General features: G+C 38.2%; 2 protein-coding genes across 4 annotated transcripts in view; one reads left to right on the top strand and one right to left on the bottom strand.

Annotated features, from left to right (window-relative positions):
- arhgdia (Rho GDP dissociation inhibitor (GDI) alpha) overlaps positions 1-5,833 on the top strand; it is a 35,133-nt gene extending 29,300 nt beyond the window's left edge. Inside the window, exons 3-6 of the mRNA XM_067382750.1 lie at positions 1,206-1,289; positions 3,710-3,786; positions 4,269-4,332; positions 5,496-5,833. Coding sequence (XP_067238851.1) covers positions 1,206-1,289; positions 3,710-3,786; positions 4,269-4,332; positions 5,496-5,695 — 425 coding nt within the window. The 3' untranslated portion in view covers positions 5,696-5,833. The remainder of the gene's footprint in view (positions 1-1,205; positions 1,290-3,709; positions 3,787-4,268; positions 4,333-5,495) is intronic.
- A 22-nt stretch (positions 5,834-5,855) lies between these two features.
- Positions 5,856-26,671, bottom strand: cdr2l (cerebellar degeneration-related protein 2-like). Of its 3 annotated transcripts, none has more exons than XM_067382742.1 (6): positions 26,550-26,671; positions 26,131-26,249; positions 14,926-15,038; positions 12,002-12,150; positions 11,348-11,512; positions 5,856-10,757 (listed from the first exon to the last, which is right to left on the bottom strand). In XM_067382742.1, the coding sequence occupies exons 2-6, from the start codon at positions 26,207-26,209 to the stop codon at positions 9,866-9,868; spliced, it is 1,398 nt and encodes a 465-aa protein (XP_067238843.1). In that variant the 5' UTR covers positions 26,210-26,249; positions 26,550-26,671; the 3' UTR covers positions 5,856-9,865. The 3 variants fall into 3 exon arrangements, with proteins under 3 accessions (XP_067238843.1, XP_067238841.1, XP_067238842.1); XM_067382740.1 differs by having other exon boundaries at positions 26,491-26,655; XM_067382741.1 differs by lacking the exon at positions 26,550-26,671 and adding an exon at positions 26,342-26,479.
- Positions 26,672-27,855: the final 1,184 nt, after the last annotated feature.

Genomic DNA, 27,855 nt, shown 5'->3' with positions numbered 1-27,855 from the left:
AAAAATTTCTTGCGCTGTGTGTAGGCTTTTGCGCAGTGAATATGACCAAAAAGTAATATCTTGAACCCAAGGTGTGAGCTTTTAAATTTCTTTAAAGGGTTAGTTCACCCAAAAATGAAACTTCTGTCATTTATTACTCACCCTCATGCCGTTTCACACCTGTAAGACCTTCGTTCATCTTCGGATCACAAATTAAGATATTTTAGTTGAAATCCGATGGGTCCGTGAGACTTCCATAGCCAGCAATGACACTTCCTCTCTCAAGATCCATTAATGTACTAAAAACATATTTAAATCGGTTCATGTGAGTACAGTGGTTCAATATTAATATTATAAAGTGATGAGAATATTTTTGTATCGCCAAAAATAAAAAAAAAGAGACTTATTTAGTGATGGCAGATTTCAAAACACTGAATCAGTGTATCGAATCTGCTGTTCGGAGTGCCAAAGTCACGTGACCAGTTTGGCAGTTTGACACGCGATCTAAATCATGATTCGATACACTGATTAATTTATGATCTGATGCTTCATGAAGCAGTGTTTTGAAATCGGCCATCACTAAATAAGTCGTTATTTTGGGTTTTTTGGCGCACCAAAAATATTCTTGTCACTTTATAATATTAATATTGAACCACTGTACTCACATGAACTGATTTAAATATGTTTTTAGTACATTAATGGATTTTGAGAGAGTGTCATTGCTGGCTATGGAAGTCTCACGGAGCCATCGGATTTTAACTAAAATATCTTAATTTGTGTTTTGAAGATGAACGAAGGTCTTACGGCTGTGGAACGGCATGAGGGTGAGTAATTAATGACATAATTTTCATTTTTGGGTGAACTAACCCTTTGACAATCTTCCTTATACAATTTAATTGATTTGGCACATAATTGCATCAATTTCATAAATATAAAGTAATATGTATAATGTCACGTGTATTTGGGTGTTTGTAAGACGCTTTTGTTCTTTGTAAAACTGCTTAAAATATGTATTGTAAAGACATAAATACACAGAGTGAGCATTTAAAAACAAAACAAAAATTTTAAACAATGTCTAAAATATTACTCTACATACCCCACCTCTAATAAAAAAGTCCCCCTCCCACCCCCATTTTTTCCGAAATGACATTCAGGCCCTGAATGTACAAATGTCAATCTATAGTTTTTCTTATGTACTTTTCTTCTGTTTTTTGTTCATTCTGCAGATCCCAACGCTCCCAACGTTCAGGTGACACGGCTAACTCTTATGTGCGAGACGGCTCCCGCCCCACTGACCCTTGACCTGCAAGGTGAGTAGAGATAACTTGTGTTCTTAAAGGGTTAGTTCACCCAAAAATGAAAATTCTGTCATAATTTTCTCACCCTCATGTCGTTCCACACCCAGAAGACTTTCGTTCACCTTTAAAGCACAAATGAAGATATCCTTAATGTTGCCTCATCATTTTTGTCCATCCGTGGACAATAAAACAATCAAGCTTCCAGATGTTCAAAAATACATTGAAACAGTAATTCATATAAATCTAAAATCTTACTTTTAATGTTTATCCGTGAATAAAATGAAGCAGCGCACATGCATAATGGTAAGCAAAATCTCAAACATGCTTGCTTGTGGTGCGTGAATGCAAGTAAGAATGAAAGTAAGAATTCAACAGGTTAGCATGAGACCTGTAATGTTGACAAAAAAAATGTGTATGCATATTCAAATACTCGATTTGTATAATCACGTCACGTTTGTAACACAAAACCTGTGGTGTGACATAATCTTATGGTCACATGACCCAGATAAAGCACAGCAAGCCTGAGAGCTCAACGCTGCCAGCGAGCGAGCGAGCGAGAGAGAGAGAGAGAGAGAGAGAGAGAGAGAGAGAGAGAGAGAGAGAGAGAGAGATAGATGAAGATGAGCAGACGGAGAGAGTGTGTGTCCTGCAGCCATCTGCTGGAAATATGATTCAACTGCAGTCTGTCATTCACACGTCAAACACGACCACCACCATTCACAATTAACCTCATACCACACCTGACAGTGGCAGCTCAACCTTCAAGCTTTTTTTATACATTTTTTTCATTATGGATTCATATTGTCTCATATAAAGACCAGGCAATGCTAATTTTACATGCAGGGAATATGATGTGAAAATAGTTACAAATTGGATATTGTGGAGGATAGTTTGAAGTACTGTTGTTGTCAAGGCCAAGACCAGCATTCCTCAAATTCATCTGAAAGATCCGCATTCACTGCCTGAGAAATGTCTTAGAATAAGACACTATACAGACAACAAAATTCATCTTTGCACTGCGTAGATGGCTCAGAAGTTGCGTTTGTATAAAATCAACATCATGCTTGCAATCTTGTATAATTTTGAAAACTACTCTCTTGCTCTTGTAAAATTGCTTAATTATATCAAAAAACAAGAGCTCATATAATTCATATTAGTAAGAAATCAAATTAGAATTGATTGCATTTGAAGCAGGAAGATCACATACATCCTATCACAATTTAAGAGTCCTAAGAGTCCTCTTAGTCTGAGACCAAGATAAGACCGAGTACAAATGTGGTCAAGACCGAGACGAGACAAAGACCTTCAAAAAATGGTCTTGAGTACTACACTAGTTTAAATGAATCTTAAACATCTTTAGTTTCGCCATGAATATAGCCATAGAAGCTGGCATGGTGTCCAAAAAAAAAAAATAAATAAACAGAAGAAATAGAAAGACTACACTAGTTTGAATTTGTTCACTTGGTTGTCTGCATCCAGATCACATGGCTTTAATACATTTGCAAATTCATACACGTGTTTCTGTACAGGATACAATGCGCTTATTAACTGGATTCACCAAAGTTAGTGCATTTTAAATGTTTATTAGGTATTCAAAGACTTGTTTGAATGTTATAAATGCATATTTCCATATGCCGACGTTGTATTAAAAAGGCATTATAGTGTTTGCCTTTCAATAACTAGACAGAACTGTTAAACAAAGAAGGTAAACAATTAGAGCTAAGCATCATCCTGATTCCCCGAACAAAAACCCAACAGGATTTTTCCATTGGCTTTTGGATTATTGCAGAAAATAAGCTCTGTGACCAACAGAGGTTTATGATTCTTATGGTTTGTTCATCATAATAATACTCACAAATGAGTTAGAATAGTTTCTAAGAGATTGATAATAAACACAACTAGTGAGTAGATGAGTTTCTGTTCGGCCCGATGACTTGTCCTCGACAACCTCTGTAGTCACATTTAGATGCTTGATAGCAACCGCCTTTTTCAAAACAATTAAAAGCTTTAAAAAAAATCACAAGGGGCATTATGTCATGGAATAAAACTAACCATTGGTATAAACCCCAGTGTTTTCAGGACAATGGAAGTGCTACAATGTTGTTTCCTGGTTTTGGCCTACAAAAACGCGTCATCCCTGCAGCACACTTTATGTTTGCACTCAGGCGTTTGATTCTCAGTACTATCAAAATAAAAGTCCTTCTCACGACGATTACCGACCAAAGAGAAAAAAATCATTGGCTGATGCTGATAATTTAAAAATATTGGCACTACCCTCCGCATCATATACAAGATATGACAGTGATTCTGTTATTTTGTGATCCTCATGTTTTGGTTTTGGCCTGCTGTGAGGAATATTAATGTCACAACGTTTTGCTGGTATTTTGACGGGTTCAAAACGATGAAATCGAGTGTGTTTGTTCCTCTCTCAGGTGATCTGGAGTCCTACAAGAAGCAGTCATTTGTGCTGAAGGAGGGAGTGGAGTACAGGATAAAGATCAGCTTCAAGGTTAGATGCCGACTCACATCCTGACACGTGAATGATCACAACAGAAAACATTTAAACGCAGTAATTGCTAGGGATGATGATTCATTGTATAACAATTTCATGGCACATTAACTGTGTACATTAGAAGTTACATTATCATTGAATTCCCAATGAAAAATAACTAAAGTTTATATTGTATTAGTGACTGTAATTTGATAATCCAGTAAATTACTGGTACTTAATCATATTTGATTATTATATCTTCTTATTTGAGGCTTGGGTGTCCTGTATTTCCACATTACTCAGTGTTTCTTTACGTCAGGTGTTATGCAGTCCTGCCTCATAGCTGCGTGAATAAATCTGCTGTGGTATAAACAGTTGCACATTGTGTAATGACTGCATGTAAACAACATATGCAAACATGCTGCACTGGACCTGTTCCTGTTTATTAGTTCAGTAATGTGACATCACTGGTCCTCATGTGTATTTACATCTCTTTACAGGTGAACAAAGAGATCGTCTCTGGGTTGAAGTATGTACAGCAGACCTTTAGGAAAGGGGTGAAGAGTAAGTGTTCTTTACAAATTACAAAATGACATTCATGTTCCTGGCACATTTCACCTCAAAATTAAATGAAAAGATGTGGATGTGCTGCTTTCCAGGATATGTAGTTTCTAGTATTTCTCTTGTTTTATTTATTTATTTATTTTTATTTTTTGGAGTCAGCAAAAAAAAAAATAAAAAATCGACAAAAATAAATACTGTAATACTTAAATCTCGTCTTGGAATGCTGTTATGCAAATCCTGTGGCGTGTCTGGTCGGATTTTGCTTTATTTAAGAAGAAAAGCCTCTGTTCTTTGAGGAATTAGAATTGTTGGAAATCTACTTCTCTGCACCAAAGCATCCCATGTATTCTTGAACATGTTTTAGGGAGGCCATGCAATCTACCTTTCATTTATTTAGATTGTGTATGGTGTGATTATTAACAAAGTTCATCTTTGCGCTGCAGAGGAAACAGAAGCTGCACCTGATGTCGCATTTAGATGCATATATTGCATCTGAGAGATGGCATAATGCACAATTACAAAAAATAATGCTATGAGATTAATATATACGAAATTAATATTAAAATGTGAAACAATTTTCAAAAAATTAATCATACTTTAAATGGTGGCAAGTCTAAATGAGTTAATCATTTATTCAACCAAATAATTTAAATGGCTAATTCATATAGGAACAAAGCAAATTGCTGACTTTATGATTGGGTCATTGAATCATTGACTCGACTGATTCTTTAATAAGTTTGTTTTTTGTTTATATGGATTCATTCATAACAAAACACAGCTGTGAATTGCTTAGAGACTTTTTTTGTAACTCTTATTTTCATTTCTGACCAAAAATGTAAAACTGACAGTATTGTCTAAAATATAACACAGTATTAACTTTTTGTTTATTGAACTATTAAAAATAATATTTGGGAATACCATCACTCTTGCTTCAGTGAACTTGTTTAATTTTGTTTTGTTATAAATGTAAAAGACCCCTATATCTTGAATTTTGGGGTCATTCTAACTGCATTCTACTAGCTACATCAAAGTGGCATCAGTGTTTGTTTTTTTTTTAACATTTTTTGCAATCTTTGATTGATCTAACCACCACTGACAATGGATTAATACAACAAGTAGTCTATTCCATTTAATTTAAAACTCTTCACCTTTTTTGTGTTCAGTTGACAAGTCTGACTACATGGTGGGCAGCTATGGGCCTCGGCCGAATGAATACGAGTTCCTGACGCCCTTGGAGGAGGCACCCAAAGGCATGCTGGCCCGTGGCACTTACAACATTAAATCCAAGTTCACTGATGACGACAAGCACGACCACCTGTCCTGGGAATGGAACCTCAACATCAAGAAGGACTGGAAAGATTGAGTTGTTTCAAAACCCCCATTTTCCTTGCCATCCTCCTACCTACTTCCTCCCTCCCTTTATTCCTCTCCAATCTCCTCCAGTTCCCTCCATCATCATCATCATCATCATCATCATCACCACCACCATCAACATCAACATCATAATCCTGGATTAACTGATTTAAAAGAAATGGATCTTTCTCACTCCGTCCACTTTCCTGCAGTTTCCTATCTTCCATCCCTCCTTCCATATTCCTATCCCTTTCCCTCCCAATGAGTATTGAGGCTTTTCATGAAATATATATGTGAAAACAAACAAAAACGTGCACAATCCATATTTTGTGTTTTGGTTTGTTTGTATATAAAAGTAAAAACAGAGGAAAAAAATATTCAAAAAAAACCTCATGGATACTTTTGACATGGTTGTTATTAGTAATCTTCACTACCCCTGTCTTCCTCTTGTGTCCTGAACCCTTCCCGTTTATCCCGCGTCATTCCTTTCTCTGACATTCCTTATTTTCTTTTTAACCATGATCTGCCTTTATGAGTGTAATGGGAGAAGGTGCCACTTGCTAATATTTTGCCACTGGCATTCCCTCACAACTCAAGTTTGCCTTTGCCCAGAGGGAACGTGTCCGATGCCTTTGAGATGAGTCTAGGGTTAGCGTAGCATGGGTAACTGTAGAAATGTTAGGGATTGTAGCGGAGCAGGTCTTTACTTGGCTCTCGGTATGAATGTGTGCGTGTCCGAATATGGTTTTAGCTACGTAGGGTTCGCAGGATGTGAACATCCTGTCCACTAGGGGAGCTGTACTAAGAATCAGCCTTGCCCTGCTCTAACAGCATAGGGTTTTTGTTTAACCATTTCATCGCCATGTGGCCTTAAATATTATTCCTGTAGCAAGACATTGAGGAGCTGCCTTTTAGCATCTAGGTTTAAATCCACTCAAATCTTTCATCCTTAAGAGGCCAAGGTGCTTTACCGACTCTCGCTCCCTCAAGGGACTGGCGGTCACATCTTCTGCCTCATTCATTTGGCTCAATTCAGGATGGACCAACTTTGAAGGCCAGTAGAAGTTAGTGAACCTTGATGCTGAGCAAACATTTTCCCCAATTCAGTTATCACAAACTTTCCAAAGATGACTGGTGCTTTATTTGCAGAATGTGCCCTTTGCTTGTGGTTTACATGAGTTGCCAGTTAGGAAGTTTTTAAAAAAAGAAGAAAGCAGAGAAGGTCTCATTTCACTAACAGATCTCAAGTATTGAACTACTCTACGGAAAAATTACCAACACCATAGATTGTGCCTCCAGTATTGACGACCACAAGCTGCTCTCGGTGCGTAAATCTAAGGGAAAGAAAGTCAGGACTCTAAAGGAGGTGCATTTGTAGTGGGACAGATCTGGAGTGAACCTAAATCTCAACTCTCAGCTCCAGTCCAGGTGTAGTCTGACCTCAATGTTCAAACAAGAGAGGATGTGCTCATGCATCACTGTACTGTTTTATACACGCTTGTTTTGTTTTTTTTCTTTGGTGACATTGCCTGCAAAGTAGTAGCTTGTTGTGCTGGTCCAGAATGCTGCTTCTGTCTTCACCTGTTTGTACTTATCTGGAGATTACTGTTCACCTGTGTCAACATTAAAGTGTTCAGAACAGACAGTTTCTTTTGTCTTCCATTCACCAACATGAATGCTGTACCATTGTTTTCTTGTTTTACTTCACCAGGGTGATGTCTAGATTGTGAGCCTTGTTCTGCAAAACTTTAAGACTATTTGAACTTGGTGCCACCAAGGTTTAGGAGTTGGGTATTCTTGCATAGCCAGTCCTGACTATCGCCATAAAGTCTGGTCTACGTTACAGCTTGGTATACTTCATTTTCTGTGTTCTATTCTGTCTAGTGCACAGTTGAGCAAGCCAGCCATACAAGGTGCACTCCATTGACAGTAGCTACGTTTACATAGACACCTTTTGTTTCAGTCGGAATGAACTATTGAGAGTCCTATTGATGAATCTGAATGTAGCATTTGCATGAACACTAAATAAAATGATCGGGTTGATGTGCGTTTATGTCACAAGCTTTAAACCAGAACTGATTTTTTTTGACTTACGCGCATTGCACGAATATACAGAGTTTCCTTGCTGTTTGCGCAAAAAAAAGATTCTCCAACATTGCCTCTATTCTTTGTTTTAAAGAGCTGATTTAATATTTATCTATTTCAGGTCCTAATTAGGAGACGACGAGCACATGAACTGTTGTGCCGTGCTGCTTATATTTATCAAGCAGTAAAAATACCCCTTCCTGCACCCAAAACAAGGCATCTGTGGATGAGTCTGAAACAAGGACTGGTGGGACATTGTCCTGTTCCACAGTGAAAGGAGAATTTTGAATGACACAAGTCATGACCCTTCATTCAACAACAACAGCTTGTTCCACACGTCATATGATCAAGTGTTTACATGTCCTCTCAACCGAATTAGAAAAGGTTTAAACTACCACTTACAACCCGAATTAAATTAATAGTATTCGGCAAGTTCATTCCGATTGATGTGGTTACATGCAACTATTATATTCTGACGGTGCTACCAATCCGATTACAATCGGATAATTAGGGTCCATGTAAATGCAACTAGTGAGCACGGATGGATGCATCTGGCACTTGCCTAGTGAACCTGTTGTCCGTACAGACTGATGGCAAAAATTGTCACATGGACTGTCAGAGAAGGATGCAGACAAGAGAAGTATAATTTAGGGTTTATTCAAAGAGAATACATGAAACTGTCCACAGCTCATTTTAATTTTACTTTGAGGTTATTCAAAATGGTTGATTAACACCAGAAATGAGCCAATGTAGAAAAAAATGGGTGAAGACTTTGATCACAATGTTCATCCAAAAGTACTAATTGTTGTAGACCTGAGGTGTCCAATCCTGCTCCTGGAGGGCCATTGTCCTGCAGAGTTTAGCTCCAACCCAAACTAAACATACCTGAACCAGCTAATCAAGGTCTTACTAGGCATGCTAGAAACGTCCAGGCAGGTGTGAAGAGGCAAGTTTGAGCTAAACTCTGCAGGACAGTGACCCTCCAAGACTGACTTTGGACACCCCTGTTGTAGACTCTAAATATAAAGTTATGCTTGTGGGTATCTCTTATTACTAAGTGCCTCAAAAAACACTGAGGCCCGGTTTCACAGACAGGGCTTAGACTAAGCCGGGATTTGGCCTTAGTTCAATTAGGGCATTTAAGAAGCTTTTATAAACATTCATTAGAAAAATACATTACTGGTGTGCATCTTGAGACAACAATGGCACTGATATATTTTAAGATATGTCAGTGCGAGTTACTTTCAGTTAAAATAGCTCAAACATGCATTTTAGTCTAGGACTAGCTTAAGCCTTGTCTGTGAAACCGGGGGTGAATATCATCTAATTAAGATTTGAAAGAACTATCCTAAAACTTTCGTAAATCCAGTGACTAGTACTTCCTCATTGTAGCTATCTAGTACCTTGTGAGCATCTTTAGTTCTGGGTGGATTGGTTCTCCCAGATGTTACATAAAGCAAGCAAGAGTAGAACTTGATTTTCTGCAATTGCTGGCCAGTTTAGTGTGAAATGTGCATCAGATGGTCAGTCTTTGAATGGCACATGGGCCGAGACGTGTAAGATTTTTCACAGAACAAGGGTTTCCATCTAGACATAACCCTACAACAGATCCATTCTGATCATTCAACTCACTCACTCGTTCATCCATATGCTCAAGGTAATAAATGTATCAAACACCCTTCTAAAGCAAAGTGTGATTTAATATTGAACAAAAGTGGTTACACAATGCTGTGGTTAATCATAATATGTAATACATGTGAGAAAGGAAATAATCAGCAATGATAAGCTTCATGTTTCCTGTGCTTGATCATCTTCAGAGTGAATATGGTTACAGTTAAACCAATAGTGAGTAATATGGTCTACCCTAAAAGGCCAATCTGGCAAAAGCACATTAGACAGCAAATATCCTCATTCTGTTAACAGAAAACCACCCTTTGTCTCTTGATTTGTGGCACGAAATGATTCAGGGATGGGTTTTACTAAATAACAGCCTTCTCTAAACATCTTTCTGACTGTAGTTTCAAAAAAATGTAAGACATTACATGAACGACTGAGGAAACAAAATCAGTGGCACGAATATCAAGAGCAAAATCGGCTATTTTCCACTTTTCCTCCCTTTGGTGGAGTTTATGTCACTCTTGGTCCTCTGCAAGCGGGAAAAGATCTCCTTGAAGAGGGCTTTGTACTCAGGAGTGTTTTGGCTCAGCCGCTTGTCCACAGCCTCCACTTGCCGGCTGATGCCCTCCAGGGCTTCTGGAGTCGAGGGAGTCTGCGGAGGAGTGGGCGGTTGCTGGGGTTCTGCGACCCGGCATTCCTTCATGGACGGGTCCCTGGACACGGGCCGGGAGGTCTGCACCTCAGCGTGGCGTAGACTCTCCTCATGGCGCCGGCACTTCCCTAGCAGCTCCTCATACTTCTCCAGAAGAGCGTGATACTGCTCATCTACCTCCCGTAGAATGGACATGCCCCTCTTACGGACGCCATTAGCATGAAGTGCATAGCTGCCTTTGCGTCTACCTGAGGCATCGAGAGCAGAGATGGCGTTTAGAGCTGTATCGCTGCAACTCTTCCGAACGGGTGCCGCACTATCATTTGCATCCCCGTTCTGAGTTCCAGCCATAACTGCATCATCCGGCGTGTCTGTCTCGGGGGCGCAGTTGAGCAGCGTTTGCTCCAGGCCCTCGTCTCCGCTCAGCAGGCAGGCTCGGGACTTGCGGAGCTGCTGCATCTCCTGGAGCTCTGCCTCCAGCTCGTGCACACGCCGCTGGCAACTCTCGGCCCCCATGAGACGCTGTTCCAAGCGCTCAAACTCTTGTAGCACTGCGCCACATTCCCGCTCGGCGGCCTCACGCCGACCACGTTCGGCCGCCACAGCTGCACGTAAAGATGACACCATCACACGCAGATGTTCGTTCTCTTCATCAGCGGGCTGACATTCTTCTAGGTCACCACTCCCCGGGTAAGACACCATGAAACTATCCTCGTACCTGCAACAGAAACACCAAACCATAGGCACAGAGACCACACCATGATGGATCCAAAGAACAAGAGACAACAACAAATTCCTGGTTATATATGACCCAGTAAATATTTTACTTTAAATCTAAAACTAAAGAAAGCCCCAAACTATTCAAAAGAAATGAGTAAAAGTGTCAATTGAATTATGGGTTGGGGTGGGGGTAAAGAAGCTGATAAAGAAGCTATAGACCTTAGTCAGGTTAGATGGCACACTGAATTTAACACAGATAAAAACAAAGCAGTGAGGAATAGACTTAAAGTCTTTACAAAGACCGAATAGGTCCTAGATCACGTCAATTTCAAAACTCACAACTTTCAAAACCATTTTATGGATTTTGTGACTACAGATTGTACAGTTGCCAAAAGATCTTTCCAAAATAAACTTTTAGTAAAGTAAAATGATGTTACCCTAACTAAGGTCTATTTCATTCTGCTCTTTTCTTTCTTTGAAATTACTGTTTGTCCATGGTGAAATATTGTTTCGTGTGTAATTTTCCCCTGTGCACAATTTTTTTAATGACACATGACTTCACTGTAGATGTAATAAATCGGGACGCACCTGGGAGCAGTGCAGAGTTCCTTGAGGCAGGGAAAAGAGTGCACAGTCTTTCTCCTTTCTTTCTTTTCTCTGCGAACCCTGAGCTCTTCCAAAGTGCGCAATTCCTCCACGCGAGCTGTTAGCGTGTCGACCTGCCCCTGCAGCATCTCCATAGTACTTGTCAATCTGTATGAATATGTTTGCATATGATCAATCAACCATAAACCATATCAGAAATTCAACATTCTCTGGTATTGTACCATTGGATTTTCAGATAATACAGAATTGTACCATCTACTTTTAAATAATGTAAATCCCTGATATAATTTCAGTAAAGAAAAACAAAAGGGAAAAGAAAAAAAAATAAAGACTGTAGTCTGGAGCTGCACTATCAAGTCACAACATCAATACAGTAATCCTGATTTGATGGAAGGCAAACAAGTGGAAACTAGTCAGATAATGAATGAATTCTCCTATAGCGAAGGCTTAACTCATGAATATTAATTGATTGAGGCTCCAGGAAGGTTACAATGCAAAATCAGCATGACCAAATTAATATTCATGAGCTGAGCCTTTGCCAGAGTAAATGCCTGTTCACACCAAGGGTGATAACTATAAGTTTCATCCCCAGTGTGTAGTATATTTCCCATGATTCTCTGATAAGGTATGGCTCACCTGTCAATCTTCTGCTGAGAAGCTTTGCTTTCCAGCACCAGTTTCTCATTGGTTATCTCCAGCTCTCGGGCAGTCACATCCAACTGCTCGTACACTTTAGCGTGCTGCTCGTTCATCTCGCGCAACATCTCCATCTGCTTGGTCAAGTACTAACAAAAAGAGATACATGATGAGTCTGATGATATCAAATTAAGCAACATTGTAAACAGTGCTATTAGTGAATTTGCCTTTTATTTGGTCATTAAGTTTTCTAAAGAGCATGTCAGATTTGTTTTGTGATTGTTCATTGTCTTATGAGAGTATGAGATGAGAGTATGAGATGTTTTAAAAGCACTTAGATTAATTAATTTAATGAATCTTGTCAGCCTGTTTCAGTGAATCGATGCTGATATTATGTAAACCTAAATAGAAACAGTTCATAAAACTTCCAAAAAGAATCTTTCTTATAATCACACAATGTTTTGATGATGAAATCTCATGGTTTTGGGTCAATGATCACAGCGACAATAAAAAAGGGACCTGTGTTCAAGCTATTACAAAATGGCATATTCTTGTGGAAAGCTTGATAATCTCTTGTGAAATGTGTTTTTGTGTTAAATATTACACTGAACTTTCTTCCACTTAGCTTAAGACCATAAACCCCTTACATTTCATTTTCTTCTGTGCTTGAATTCATACGAGTGCAGCCAAAGCATCACAGTCTCAGCATTACTGGTCTGAGATATCGAAATGTTGTGCAATCCATACAGAATGAGACCAGTCTCCAAATATATTGAAAAAACAGCAGCTCATTGTTCTCAGATATGTAACAGTCTTTGTTCAGTGGATCTGGCACACAGACAGGCGACGGGCGCCTCCCACCGCATGTGCTCTCATATACAAACACGCTTCATGTGCTCCATTAGCATCATGCTGATGTGTAACTGGCTCATCAGAAGACTTACACTGACAGGAAATTTGGATAAATGATTCTTCCCTGAAACAGGCAGGTCAGAGGTCAGGACACGGTTGTCCACCATTCAGAATGTAATGAGATGATGTTTTTAAATTCAATTCATTTCCTCGATTTAAACAGATTCTAGTTGCAATTGTATTTTCTAAGTAAATCGAATTCAAATAACTTCAGTAAGTTTTTTAATAATACATTTTTCAATATGAAAAGTAAACACAACATATGGGGTATTTCCATATATACACAGTATTACATTATATTCCATAAATTAACTTTCATTGTATAGACCATTGTGGAAAACGCCCAATTTTCTTTCCAATTTACTTAATATATTCTAACATTCCAAATTTACTTTTTCCAAAAATAAATTTGCCAATTTTATTTATTTTATGACATTTTTAGAAAACACAATGACTTTACATGTGCCATCACAATGCAATTATAATGAGATTTAGGCAATATTTCAATTAAACTTTACCCAATGTAAAAAAAATACTTCAAATCGACGTGATCAAATTGATGCGATTAAGCTCATAATCACAGTAATGTATGTGGTGTATGCCGAATTTAATCAGGCATGTAAACGTTTTAATCGCATCTATACCACTCTGACCGAAGTGCGTGACACGGATGATGTTGTCATGCGCAGATTGAGGTAAAGAAGGCATCACATTTTTGAATTTATGTTGGCAACGTTGCTTGACTATAATGCAGTATATTGATGGTCGAAAACATCAAAATGAAGACGCTTAAGGTGCATCACTGAAAAAATTCAATACATCCATAGAAATGTGTTTTGCATTTGATCTGACAGAAGTGGATTAAAACTGTGACCAGTAACACACCTACTGTATGTGAGTTTATCATTTGTGCTGGGCATTAGGGTTTGTGAATTAAAAATTCACAACTCTCAGTGCGATTAAAGGATTAGTTCACTTTCAAATCAAAACTACCCCAAGCTTTACTCACCCTCATGCTATCCTGGGTGTATATGATTTTCTTCTTTGTGATGAACACAATCTGAGAAATATTAATAAATATCCTGACACATCTGAGCTTTATAATGGCAGTGAACGGGACCAACGAGTCTGAGCTGAAAAAAATGCCTCCATCCACATCTATCCATCCATTATAAACGTACTTCACATGGCCTTGGGGGTTTAATAAAGGCCTTCTTAAGTGAAGTGATGCATGTGTGTAAAAAAATATCAATATTTAACAAGTTACGAAGTAAAATATCTAGCTTCCGCCAGACCACCTTCCGTATTCAACTTATGAAAAAACATAACTGCTGTTGCTTCAGTTACACTTTTTCCATAAGTTGAATAGGGCAAGGAAGTAGCGTAAGCTTTTTGAACTGCGAGAGTTTTACACTTTCTTCATAAGTAGAATATGAAAAGTGATCTGGTGGAAGCTCAATATTTTACTTCATAACTTGTTAAATATGAATATGGATTTTTTTTTTTTTTTTTTTTTTTACACAAATGCATCGCTTCACTTCAGTAAGCCTTCATTAACCCCCTGGAGCCGTGTGGAGTACGTTTATGATGGATGGCCATTATAAAGCTGGGATGCGTCAGGATATTTATTCATATTTCTCTGATTGTGTTCATCAGAATGAAGAAAGTCATATACATCTAGGATGGCTTGAGGGTGAGTAAAGCTTGAGCTAATTTTCATTTGAAAGTGAAAATAACGCACCTGTGAAACAGTGTTCACATCATCCAAATGAACCAAATACTGACATTTGAAGCTGGATTGATAAACCAAAAGTGCTAGTGTGAACGCACCCTTAATCTGGTTTACTGGCTAATAACGGTTTAACAGTATTGAACTTAGTTTAGAGAAACATGACTAATTAGTTGTGAAATATGTAGTATTGTCATAAACAAAAAAGCATAATCATGTGAACATCAGTTCTGGATCATGCATTCACAAGCACGTTTTGAGCAGATGTCCGGCTGGTCTGTACCTCGATTTCCTGCACCTGCTCTTCATTGTTGATGTACATCTGCTGCAGCGAGTCTTCCAGCTCCTTATTGCGCTCCAGGAGGGTTTTACCCAGCTCAGCTGCCAAGTGCAGATCTGAGACAAAACACAATACAATATCAGAGAATATATAAATAATGAAGTCTTGGTGAGCAGAAAACTCCAACATTTTGAACAGTAGTTTTCATCTGAACATGCATATTTTATGACAGGTAAAATAAAGATCAAGTAAATTCAGTCTGATGGGTTTGCTTTTTCCCCACACCAGTATATGATGTTCTGCTTACTGTATGTATCTGAATTGAAGCAAAAAAATCATTAATATTAGTGATTTTCAACCCATAAAAAACAGAATTACACTGATAATATAAAAAAAAAAAAAAAAAACACCTGACAAATTGAATGGTTATGCTGTACTTCAGTGGAACAAAGTCATTTTCTGACATTTACTACTTTAAAGAAGTCTGTAAATGAGGCAAGCATGATGCAAATGTGAGATTCCATGCATCTCTTTCATCTTTTCACTGAATAGTGCAGTTCTTTGAACATTCACAACATTGCATAGCCTCTCATACTGCTTGAATAAAACATTGTGTGTATAGATGGTTTACGCTGCTCTCTTTATATTTTCAAGCAGTCTCTATCTCATATAAGCAGAGTGTGTTTCTTTGCTGAAGCTGGAATTAGTGGCTTCAGTGTGTGAAAACCTGAGAAGGGAGAGAAATGAGGGCAGAGAAAATCCTGCGGTTTAATTCCGCCTAAAGGAGGTGGATTTTTTTTAATCCTTCGCGTTTTCTGTTGAACATGAGCCAAAGTGACGTCAGCCAAGATACGACTGAAGAAATCAAAGATGAAGAGAAAAGCGGCAGCACATGTAAATATGTCAGTACAGTCAAACAATTCTGCTGGTTTGGCTTTCTGTCACTTTTTATTGAAAACAGTAGAAAGATAAGAATAGGATAGAGAATAAGAAATGACACAAGCTGGATTTACAACTACATTTAAAGAACCTACTTAAAGGGATAGTTCACCCAAAAATGAAAATTTGATGTTTATCTGCTTACCCCCAGTGCATCCAAGATGTAGGTGACTTTTTTTCTTCAGTCGAACGCAAATGATGATTTTTAACTGCAACCGCTGCCGTCTGTCAGTCAAATAATAGCAGTAGATGGGAACTTCAACTATAACAGTAAATAAAACTTGCTTAGTAAAAAATAAAAATTAAAAACCTGCGGCTCGTGACGACACATTAATGTCCTAAGACACGAAACGATCGGTTTGTGCGAGAAATTATATAAAATTATATTTATTTAATTTTTACCTCTAATACACCACTATGTCCAACTTCGTTCAGCTTCCTGTTAGTGAGGTCAAAAAACGCGTTCTGAAGATGGAAGTGATGTCTCGCCCATAGACTTCAATGAGCGCGAGACATCACTTCCGCTGTCAGAGCGCGATCAGACCTCACTAGCCGGAAGCTGAACGAAGTTGGACATAGTGGTGTATTAGAGGTAAAACATTATATAAATACTGTTCGGTTTCTCGCACAAACCGATCGTTTCGTGTCTTAGGACATTAATGTGTCGTCACGAGCCGCAGGTTTAATTTGGATTTATCTATGGAAGTTTTTTCGACTTTTTATTATTACCTATTATTGTTCAAGTTCCCAATCACTGCTATTATTTGACTGACAGACGGCAGCGGTTGCAGTTAAAAATCATAATTTGCGTTCGACTGAAGAAAAAAAAAAAGTCATCTACATCTTGGATGCCCTGGGGGTAAGCAGATAAAAATCAAATTTTCATTTTTGGGTGAACTATCCCTTTAAAGGATTTGTTCACTTTCAAATGAAAATTACCCCAAGCTTTACTCGCCCTCAAGCCATCCTAGGTGTATATGACTTTCTTCCTTCTGATGAAAACAATATGAGAAATATTAATAAATATCCTGACACATCCGAGCTTTATAATGGCAGTGAACATGAGTATGAGCTGAAGAAAGTGCTTCCATCCACATCCATCCATCATAAACGTACTCCACAGGTTCCAGGGGGTTAATAAAGGCCTTCTGAAGCGAATCGATGCATTTGTGTACGAAAAAATTCCATATTTAACAAGTTTACTAAGTAAAATATCTAGCTTCTGCCAGACCACCTTACATATTCAAGTTATGAAGAAAGTGTGAACTGGTGTCACGTCAGTTACACTTTTTCCGTAAGTTGAATAGGGAAAGCGTAGGACGTAGCGTAAGCTTTTTGAACTGCAAGAGTTTTACACTTTTTTCGTAAGTTGAATACATAAGGCGGTCTGGCGGAAGCTAGATATTTTACTTCATAAATTGTTAAATATGTTTTGTTTTTTACACAAAAGCATCGCTTCACTTCAGAAGGCCTTTAGTAACCCCTTGGAGCTGTGTGAAGTACGTTTATGATGGATGGATGTGGATGGAAGCATTCATCAGCTCATACTCGTTGATCCCGCTCACTGCCATTATAAAGCTCGGATGCATCAGGATATTTATTAATATATCTCAGATTGTGTTCATCGGAACAAAGAAAGTCATATACACCTAGGATGGCTTGAGGGTGAGTAAAGCTTGGGCTAATTTTCATTTGAAAGTGAACTAATCATTTAAATAGGAAAAAGACCAGAATCTCCAATGAATGGTTTATTTATAGTTGCACGTTTAACTGGGATGATACTTATTTTAACATCAAATGACACACTTCACCTTTGAGAAACCTTGACAAACATCAGCAATGTTTCCATGCACCTATTTCTATGCAAACTGTTGGACAAAACATTAAAAAACAAAAAAACACTGGATGGAAATGTCAAGATGTGCATAAATTCTAAAACTGCACATAAAAAAACTTGTGCTATAAATTGACGCAGATATATGTTTTATCCGATAAGAAGACGCGTTTATAAACTATGATGGAAACACATTTACTGAATAAATCCCTTGACGATGCATGACAAAAAAAAGCTCAAGTGACTTTAGCTTACCAGTGGATGTGATTGGATATTTGAACTAACCAGCGGACCAATCGCATTGCAGATTTTCAAATGTTGGTTTGGTCGTTCTGAAAAGCCTGAGACAAAGTCAGTCATCAGAATGATTTGGTTTAATTCCCTCCCAGAAGTGTCTCACATGATTGTGCTCACAATCACCAGCATCCGAATGCAAGACATGACAGCGTTTCGTTGTGTTTCGTCTGCATGGGCTGAGACGCAAGTCATTTCTGATGATTAAATAAAGAGCCACGTGTTCTTCCCCGATTGCAGCAACTTCCATTTTTATTACAGATACTTTGCACCAGTTTCCCAGGAAGTGATGGATGAAAATGGTGCTTTTTTTGCAAATGTTTTAAGCGATATTCCAATTTTGCACACAAGTTAAATTCTGTACTTTAATGACTCATGGTGCTGTTTTTGGCTGTATTGAGGCTATTGTCCTTCTGATTCTTTATTATAGCAGATCTGTTTTTCTCTCCCATTCCTTGTTTTCCCCTACATAGCACTATCTCCATAGAGAGCTCAGTGTGATTTGACACTAAACCCCTTCTCCAGGGACAAACACAGTCCTCCACTCTCCTCAGATGGTGTTTTAATACCCAGCAGACTCAGGGAACATGCTAACAGAGACAGTGTCACACACAGGGAGGAAGTGTAATCGTGGGAGGTGCTGAAGTATTAAGAACAGAATCATTGACCTCCATTACACTGATATGAATGCAGAGATTCATCATGAGATGATACGGTGTCAGCGATAGCGCAAACATGCTATAGTGAGGAAGCACAGAGTACCACACACATAAATCATACAAGAGCGTCTGTGTGTAGCACACTGTGGAAACTGATCCCATGAGAGTTGAGAGAGAAACACAGATAACAATGTACAAAACACATACTGTAAGAGGGTATTAAAACTATTAATTTACATTTCATTTCTGATTCATTGCTCTAGTGACTTTCTGGATGCACCGATATATACTGCCTTTGGCTAAGAAGTCAAATGGTTATGTAAGAAAAAAATGAACCAATAAAAACAGATGACTGTTTTGTAGTGTTGTCAAAAGTACCGACTTCGGTACCTAGTCGGTACTGAAATTTTAAAAACGTGACGCTTTGAGCGCTGTTGTGCGGATGCGTAAACATCTCTGATTGGCCGTTGTTTTCACGGCTCATCGGATATGTCTGTGATAGGCTTCAATGGTCAACGCTGTAAAAACGTTGTAAATAGTCATCAATTAAACTCTTCGCTAAGCGCTTACACAGATACACACGGGAGCGTTTGAAAGCAGGCGTCTATCGCGGATCGGTCCACTGTTAGACGCCTGCTTTCAATCGCTCGCGCTCCCACTTTCAAAACGCTTTCAAATTCAAACACTTCCGTGTGCTTTCAAATGCTCCCACGCGTTGATCATTGTTGCCAATCACAGGCATATCCGATGAGCGCGTCAACACAATGGCCAATCAGAGATGTTTATGAATCCGCTCAACAGCGCTCAAAGCGTCACGTTTTTAAAATTTCAGTACCGATAGGTACCGAAGTCGGTACTTTTGACAACACTACTGTTTAGTGCTTTTGTAACTTGACAGAGAAAGAGCCGACTGTTTGAGTTACGGCCTTGATGAAACTTCCCTTAGCTAGCGCATCTTTTTGAAGTGACTAGAAGCCTTGTCACCTGACCTGAATACTGCACACTGATTCGCTAAAACTGACTTATCGGTTTCTGTACACAAACAATAAGGGCCCTTGTCGGTTTCTGCTGTAAAACGTGAACTCTCGATGCCTTGACAGTGGGCAATACTGGCTTTTCTGACAAAACGTATTTAGGGTTCAGAATGTGCTATATGTAGAGAATAAGACACGTCAGTTCATTTTTTTTTATCTCTTTTTTTTTTCCAAAGAAGGCGGAGCCTCAGAGCCACACCCACCTGTCATGGTCACGGACCAACAGTAGCTTCCAGAAATTTTGCTTTGGCAAGCTGTTTTGAACACTGGAAACAAACTCCGAACGAACTTCATTTTGGCCTGATTTTGTTCAAAATGGCGTTCTCGTTTCGATTTTGCTTCAAGTATCCACCTTATTTTTAACATAAGAGCAGTGCAGCCATTTGTAACTTGAATGTGTCTGGCTTCCGTATTCTCTTCCAGTTATTTTATCTGTACAAAAACAGCTTGATGTCGCAAACTGGTATTTCTTACCATATTATTTTAATGTATTATCATAATCATAAACACATTGGTTTTTGTAGCACAAATAATTTTACCATTTACTGCTGTTCATTATTCTTCTAGTTTACATATAGCGGCTAATAAATTGGAAGTCTCACACATTCACAGAAAATGTAAAAACAAGGTGTCGATCGGGGCCTTTAGTGACAATATTGGCTGATTATTCGTGCGTTTACGGTACAATGACGTAACTCACTGCTGAACTCCCATAGTATGATGCATCATTTGAGAAATGGAGTAGCTAGTCACTAGTCACTAGTATATATATATATATATATATAATACAACAATGGTTTTTGATATGGTTATAATTATTGTGCATCTCTACTACATTACTGTAATGGTAAAACTGCTCTTACAGCAGAGATGTGAATTCTTGGCACTCGTAACAACTGCAGAATCTGATATTCTGCACAGTAAGACATTTTTAGTAACAGCCTTGAAATAAGGTCAGTGGTGATCTCTGAGGACCCACATCCTAATTAAGGATTTTTCTTAATTAACTTTCCCATTGAGGATGCGCTTTTCCAAGCTAACATGGACATTACAGACACACGACACACCATGCCTCACTCGCCCGAGGCCATGAGGACATATATAGGCTTCATGTGTACTGAAGATTTCTGCACGTGTGCTTTCATATCAACACACGACATGACAGCAAATCAAGAACAAATGCAAAGCCCTTTACAACTACTGTTCAAGCTGAATCATTACATCATCTACCAGCAGGAAAGAGATTTACTACCCACTTTATCATGAGTAGTGCTTGCTACCAAAATACTGAAGTTATAATCCAGACCAAAAAAAAAAGTGGAATTTACTGTATAACACAGAATGTCATTACATTTGGCAAAATATGGAAAGATCAATCAAAAGTAGGGTTGTACATGTAACGAAATCGTGATTATGGACTAGTGTAAAGTGAAAAAAGACTGCTATTGAAATATGAAGTCTGCATGTGCACTGCGTGTCTGTGTGTGAATGAATAGCACATTCAAACACGCTCTCTGTGTTATCAACATCTGCTGTCTCTCTATATAAGACATGAACTTCATCTCCAGAGCTGCTCTGAGAGTCATTTCATCAGCATTTCAACATTTCATTTATGATGAAACTATTATCAGAAACTCAAAGGTCGTCATGACAACTCGCCAAATTAAAAGTTTGGTTTAGAGTTATCAAAAACAGCTGAAATTTTAAAAATGTAACAATACCAGACTTTCTGAGGTACTGGTAGTACCGGGTACCAAGTCAATCTAGCATTCGCTGATAGGCAGCTGCTTTCAAAGGCTCCCATGTGTATCCGTGCAAGCGCTCAGTGAAGAGCATCAAAGGTTTCTATTTACAATGTGTTTATGCAGAGTTAAGCTTTGTAGCCAATCATAGATGTATTCACTGAGAGCACTGGCCAATAAGAGGCATTTAAGTCAGAATCCGCTCAATAGTGTGCAGCAGTGTTTATGTATTTTCATAGACTAACCCGGAAGTTATCATCACCCTGGTTCCCTCGATAAAAACCCAATAGGATTTTTCCGTTGGCTTCCGTTGGTTATTGCAGAAATAAAGGTCTGTGACCAACAAAAGCAGTGATTCTTACTAGTTTTGTTCATCGTGATACTCCTCACAAACAACTTTTATGAATTTTGAAGCGTAAATACAATCGGCAGAAGTCAAAAGCTATATGGACTACTTATATCATTTGGTTATTTGGTGTCCTTTTGGAGTTTCCACGTGTACTTTTTTGGAAAGACACCTAAATTTACCTTGAAAATGCTTGCAGAAAACACAGTTTTGTGAAAATCAATCCTTCAATCTGATGGTGTACTATAGTAATCAATGACAAAATAAACAAGTTAAAACAAGATAAATGATGCATGCTTAATTTCACAATAAGTATGCGATTAATTGCACCCTTTTTGTGTGATTAATTGCAATTTTTTAAAAATATATATATATATCTATTGACAGCCCTAGTCAAAGTGCGTCAAGTCTTGGACAGCAAGTGACATTTAATCTGTTATCTGTAATGTATTTCTTTGATTTTCATTTTATTACCAACTATTCAGTTGATCTTTTTAATCCAATGCTAACTTAATGTAACAATATTTGAAGGCTACATGCTTTAATGTGTTATGTAATAGCATTAACTAATTTCATTTATTTCATATTTTTTATTTTCAAACAGTAAAATAAAATAGCTTTTGCTATGGTACCGAAATTGCTACAGAGAACTATGAAATTTTACTGATATTGGTACCGACTACTGAAATTTTGGTACCATGACAACCCTAGTTCTGTTTAATTTGAATAAATTATGACAGAAATATATTGCATTTGTTCAACAGAATGTACTTCTGAAAAGTAATAATATTAAGGGATGCACGGATGTATTGCCCAATCAAACAGTCACTTCAAAAACAGCATTAACCAGGCATCCTGTCAATCAAAAGGGGGTGAAGATATGCATTTGAACTCAAGCTGTGTGTGAAGAAACTGTCTCTGATCTCTGAAAGATAAAGTGGAGGTTTAGTTTCTTTAGTCCAAGTACAATTTTATACAGATATAGAATTCAGCAATTCAGTTGTCTGCCGTGTCTTAATAGTGTTTAAAATTAAAGTATTACTTAAAGTATTAAAACACAAACCAGAAAAATAAAACAGACATATAATTTCTGAAAAAAGGTCAAACATTTCCTATGGCACTATTATTGTTCAAATTTGATTAAAATATTAAAACAGTTAAAGTTTCATTAATTCAATTGATCATACATCTCTTTTGATTATTAAAGTATATTTGCAGCACAAATGTGCAGGATGAGTCAAGTTTAATGGTTGGTTTGTTCAAATCCCTTAAGAATGAGTAATAACAGTGTTTGCCTTAGCAAACATCACTGTTTAAGTAACCAGCTCAGCACATATAATTATGTATTATGTAACCAAATGTAAGTCAATAATAGACTAAAACACCACACAATGCATGATAAAATGAAAATTTGCTACGATAAAGCTCCATAAAAGCTGATTATCTCCATGTACTGTGTGCTTAGTGCTCTTTGCATCTGAAGTGTCTCTTGGCTAAGTGATGTCATCTTTAGCCCTCATTCTGCCCAGCTGTATCGTCCCCTTCAAAAGAGACAGTGGTGTCTGGAGTCCTAATCAGATCATCCCAGCCTTAATGCCACCCAGTCAAATACTGAATTCTGCTGACCACATGATCTCTCTTTCGTCCACTGCTGCGGCAGAGTGAATCCGCTCTAAAGTCGTGTGCTGTTGGGTCAGCCGGGGAAAATCACTCTTTAGGGTGAAGTGATATCAAACTGTGGCCCTGAAACCACAACCTCATTCAAGCTCAGTAAATCCACTTCAAAACCAATGTGTCACCATGTTATTTATCAAAACGTCACTAACTGAGGAAGGGTGATATTTCACTCTTTTCAGATCTGAGCGGGCACTTCCCAAAATGCCATTTCCTCTCGTGATGGATTGCTTTGAGATCCTGAAACTGATCAATATGGAGTCTCTGCAAGAGATTGCGTGTTAGGCCTCCATTACGCCATTAGCACAAAGTGCATGAATATTACTTAGCTAATTTGATTGTGAAAAAATATGTCTCTAAACATGGTATCATTAGAGGTCTTCCTATGGGGGTGCATTTCTGAAGCATATCTTACATGCAAAACAAGCTTATTGCGATAATAGTGCAATTGAGCCAGTGCAGTTGATAAGAAGACATCCAGTTAGAGCTGGATGCGATCATGTAGATAAATTGAGAATCTTTTTTTTCCCCAAAATTCAATTGTGAACCAACAGCTAAACAAAGTAAGTCATTTATTAGAGGTTCTGACAAAATATGAATTTAAAATTGTTTAATTCGATTTTTTTTTTTAATCGGCTTGAGTGACTGATTCAATGACTCACTCGTAAAGATTTGTTTCATTACTGGATGAATCAGTGTTTTAAATGAATCTCTTGAATTAATGATTCAATGACAAATAAATTTTTTAATAAAATGTTGCCACCTACTGGCGTAATGATACAATCGATACAGTCATGATTTGAAGCTCCAAGTTACTTTCAAAAGTTTATTTACTCCATTTTATCACTTCTGTAGACATCAGTGTTTATATCCGGACTATAAACATTTATCTCAGCACTTCTGTGACATTTTGAATTATTGTAAGACAGAAATAATGAGGCAGTGTGGGTTGAAAAGACTGTGAAGCTGTTTAGCAGCTGATAACTGCTTTCTCTGGGTCAGCGGCAGCGCAAACGCAGATTTGAATTTTCCGGTGTGATTGTCAAATGTTTAATAGACACAGGCAATCGTGATAGTTTAGGAATAAGATTGCGTGGGTGTTTGTATCGAGATCTTTTAATGATTAATCGTGCAGCTCTACGTTCATTAAGACCTGATTAGACTGATTAAAATAAATATAGAAATTCAGCATTATTCTAAGCTAAAAATGTATTTATTAACTCTTTCTCCACCATTTAAGAGTCCTTCCGGAAAATACAAGTTTTCAATGTTGGTGCTGTTACGCATCTTCTGAAATAGTATTAATTTCCAGATCGTGATCACCAAACATGCAACAACGCATAAATCAAAGCTGCCAAATGTTACCAAATTAAATTACAAACCCACAAAGAGGTATAATATGACTGTGGTGGTGGAAAAATCCACACAGCAGCATAAAATCTTTGCTGGAATCAAAGCTGGAAATGATGAAAAGACAAAGATGTCAGTTTTTTTTTCCATTACTTTGAGAGAGGAATAACTTGACACTTGTTCCCAACGAATCGCCTCTGCAGTCATCCTCAGCCAAAGGATCATTGTTCCTGATTCCATTTCAAACCAAATTCCTCAAATAGTCAGAATTCTCCATTTGTCTTCCTTCCCACCGCACAACTAGGTGCCTCAGATCTAATTTAAGCATTGAGTTACTGGCTCATCAGTTCTAGAGTACAGCATAACAAAGTGTCCTGAAATTCATAAAGATCGGTCACAGGCTGTTCTACAGCTCAGCATTTTATGGTGATTCAATCCAGAGGGCAGGGAGAGGGCAATGACATCATCCTAAACTAAGAGAGACAGGAAGAGAGAGGTGCATTTGTGCCGTCCATCCAGCCGGCTCTCACTCAAACACGGCGTGATGATATTGAAATACCTGGACTTTGGCAAAAAAAAAATCAGATGATCTGAGTGGAAAACTCAGACTGGAAAAAAATCCAATCTGACATATGAAACAGCTGTTGCATCGTTCAGTCCAGAAATCAAATGGCTTCCATTTGACCAAGTCGAGTTCCCATTACTTTTCCAGTTGTTCCTGTTGACTGGATAAACAGCTTCAGAAATAATTTTACTGAGAACTCATAGAACAAGTATATTTTCGACTAGCTAAAAAAATCATTAAAATCACATTTATACATACTTTTATCCAAGGCGACTTATAAATAAGGAATACAACAAGCGACTTATAAATACAATGCACTACTTATCCAAATCTGTTGGTTGATTGTGAAGGCTTAAAAAAGCAAATATCATCCGATTTATCTGTCTGTCTGATGCATGTCTACTTACTACAATGAAAATAAGGCATTAATGCATTGACTCTGCAGACACGGTTTGTGATGAGGAGATTAAACCAGACTAAGCTAATGTTGAGCATCTGGACTGACACAGATCCAGAGTCCACATCCAGAGGAAGACGTCATCCATTTACAGTGATCACAGATGGTCAGATGGTCTCTAACCTTCAACCTCAACCCTTATTTCTGAATGTATTTCCAAATATGACACGTTTGAGACAGAGGAAACCATTGTTTATACACACAATAAGCACTTTCTTTGTCTATGGTTTGACAATCGACCACACACACACACACACACACACACACACACCAGCCTTTGTTGTCAAACTGATGCGGTTTGTGGTGTTTCTCACCTTGCTCCAGGTCTCTCTGGTCGTACCACGGCTCATCCTCTTCCGTCACAAACTCGTCCATTCTGCCGGCTCGGAGCATCAGTCTGTCGCGGTTAACGGAAACTCAAAGATGCGGCGATCTATCAAAGCGATAAAAAATACATGAGGTTGCAATATTTGACTTGTCAAGGCGTTCATGCAGTACACTTAAAAAATTGCGTAAAACACACACTTTCCTAGGTGTCCAGATTGAAAAAAGCGTCAAAACACACTTTAACCAGCTATTTTTACGCTAAATAAACGTGTTTTCGAGCAGCATCCGCGGCGGAGCGATCCGCTCAACGCAGCGACAACGCAACAATGACAGCGCGCGCTACTTACTGCAAACACACGCTCCGTTTGCCTGAAATGTTTCCGGCATGCCAGGAGAAATGTCCTACCAAATAAAAGAAATGTCACGCTGCTGCCATTTAGTTCTGTCACATCCAAGCCCTCCCACTGCCGTGCTAAGCGCAGATATCTCTCATCATCCGAGTCCCAACAACATCCCGTTGGTTTCGCCCGAGAGATGAGATGAAGTACCCGAAATCCTACTATTGGGAAGGTCTGGCTCTTAATATTCATAAGCCAAGCCTTCGCCATTGGACGGCTACAGAGCCACGTCAACAGTCGCTATTAATATTCACAAAACAGGCGCCAGCCATTGGAAGAGAATCTAATGAGGAAAATAATTTATGCCAGTTGCATAAACTACTCATAGTACCCATCTTAAAGGGTTGGTTCACCCCAAAACAATGACAATTCTGTTATTTATTACTCACCCTCATGTCGTTCTAAACTCGTAAGACCTTCGTTCATCTTCAGAACACAAATTAAGATATTTTTGATAAAATGAGAGCTTTCTGTTCCTCCATTGACAGTCTAGGCCACTGCCACTTTCAAGCCACAGAAAAGTAAAGACATAAAGTAATCCATGCGACCCCAGTGGTTTAACCTCAAATTTATTAAGGGACGCAAGTGCTTTGTTTGCGTTTAAAAAATATATATACATATATATATATGTTTACAAAATATGAATCTGTAACGTGCGTTCACACTCTCACATCAACACAAGACATCATGGTGCTCTTGTGAACGAGTTTTGGAGATTAATATTTTATAAATAAAGTGGTAAATTGTTATTTTATGCAAACAAAGCAATAAAATTGAGTCACATGGATTACTTTAATGAAGCTTTCTGGAGCTTGAAAGTGGTAGTTGCGTAGTTGTCAATGGAGGGACAGAAAGCACTCTGATTTCATTAAAAATACATGTGTTCTGAAGATGAAAAAGTTTTACAGGTTTGAAATGACATGAGGGTGAGTAAATGATGACAATTTTCATTTTTGGGTGAACTAACCTTTTAAAAGTTAAACATTTAATTTATTTCTTAAAGACTGGTCTTAACGTTTTAAAGTCAGTAACAAAAAGATAGATTGGTCTAATTTGAAATGAAAACATAAGACGGATTAGCTCTTGGTAAAAAAATCCTTGCCACTAAAAACTGACACGTCACCACAGTTTATTAATATTCATGACTCAACTTACCTTTGTCATAGTAGGAATCGTAAATTCTCCTCTTCCATAGAGAAGAACTGCTAAACACAATAATTCGTTTGTCCGGGAATCCGAGGGCTGTTTTTACTCTGAAGAGGGATAATTAGGGGGTCTCCATTCAGCAGTGACTGTGGGCTCAGTGGAGCGTTA

The sequence above is a fragment of the Chanodichthys erythropterus genome, chromosome 3 (assembly GCF_024489055.1).
Source record: "Chanodichthys erythropterus isolate Z2021 chromosome 3, ASM2448905v1, whole genome shotgun sequence".
Classification (NCBI taxonomy): Eukaryota; Metazoa; Chordata; class Actinopteri; order Cypriniformes; family Xenocyprididae; genus Chanodichthys; species Chanodichthys erythropterus.
This window is presented reverse-complemented; position numbering and strand designations above follow the sequence as displayed.

What these genes read in the sequence shown, in the direction of transcription:
- cdr2l (XM_067382742.1), bottom strand. Translation starts at nt 26,209, where the DNA reads ATGCTCCGAGCCGGCAGAATGGACGAGTTTGTGACGGAAGAGGATGAG. An exon ending in AGCAGGTGCAGGAAATCGAG is followed by an intron (nt 12,151 to 14,925) that starts GTACAGACCAGC and finishes TCTTTTTGTTAG; the next exon opens with TACTTGACCAAGCAGATGGA. An exon ending in GAACTCTGCACTGCTCCCAG is followed by an intron (nt 10,758 to 11,347) that starts GTGCGTCCCGAT and finishes TTTCTGTTGCAG; the next exon opens with GTACGAGGATAGTTTCATGG.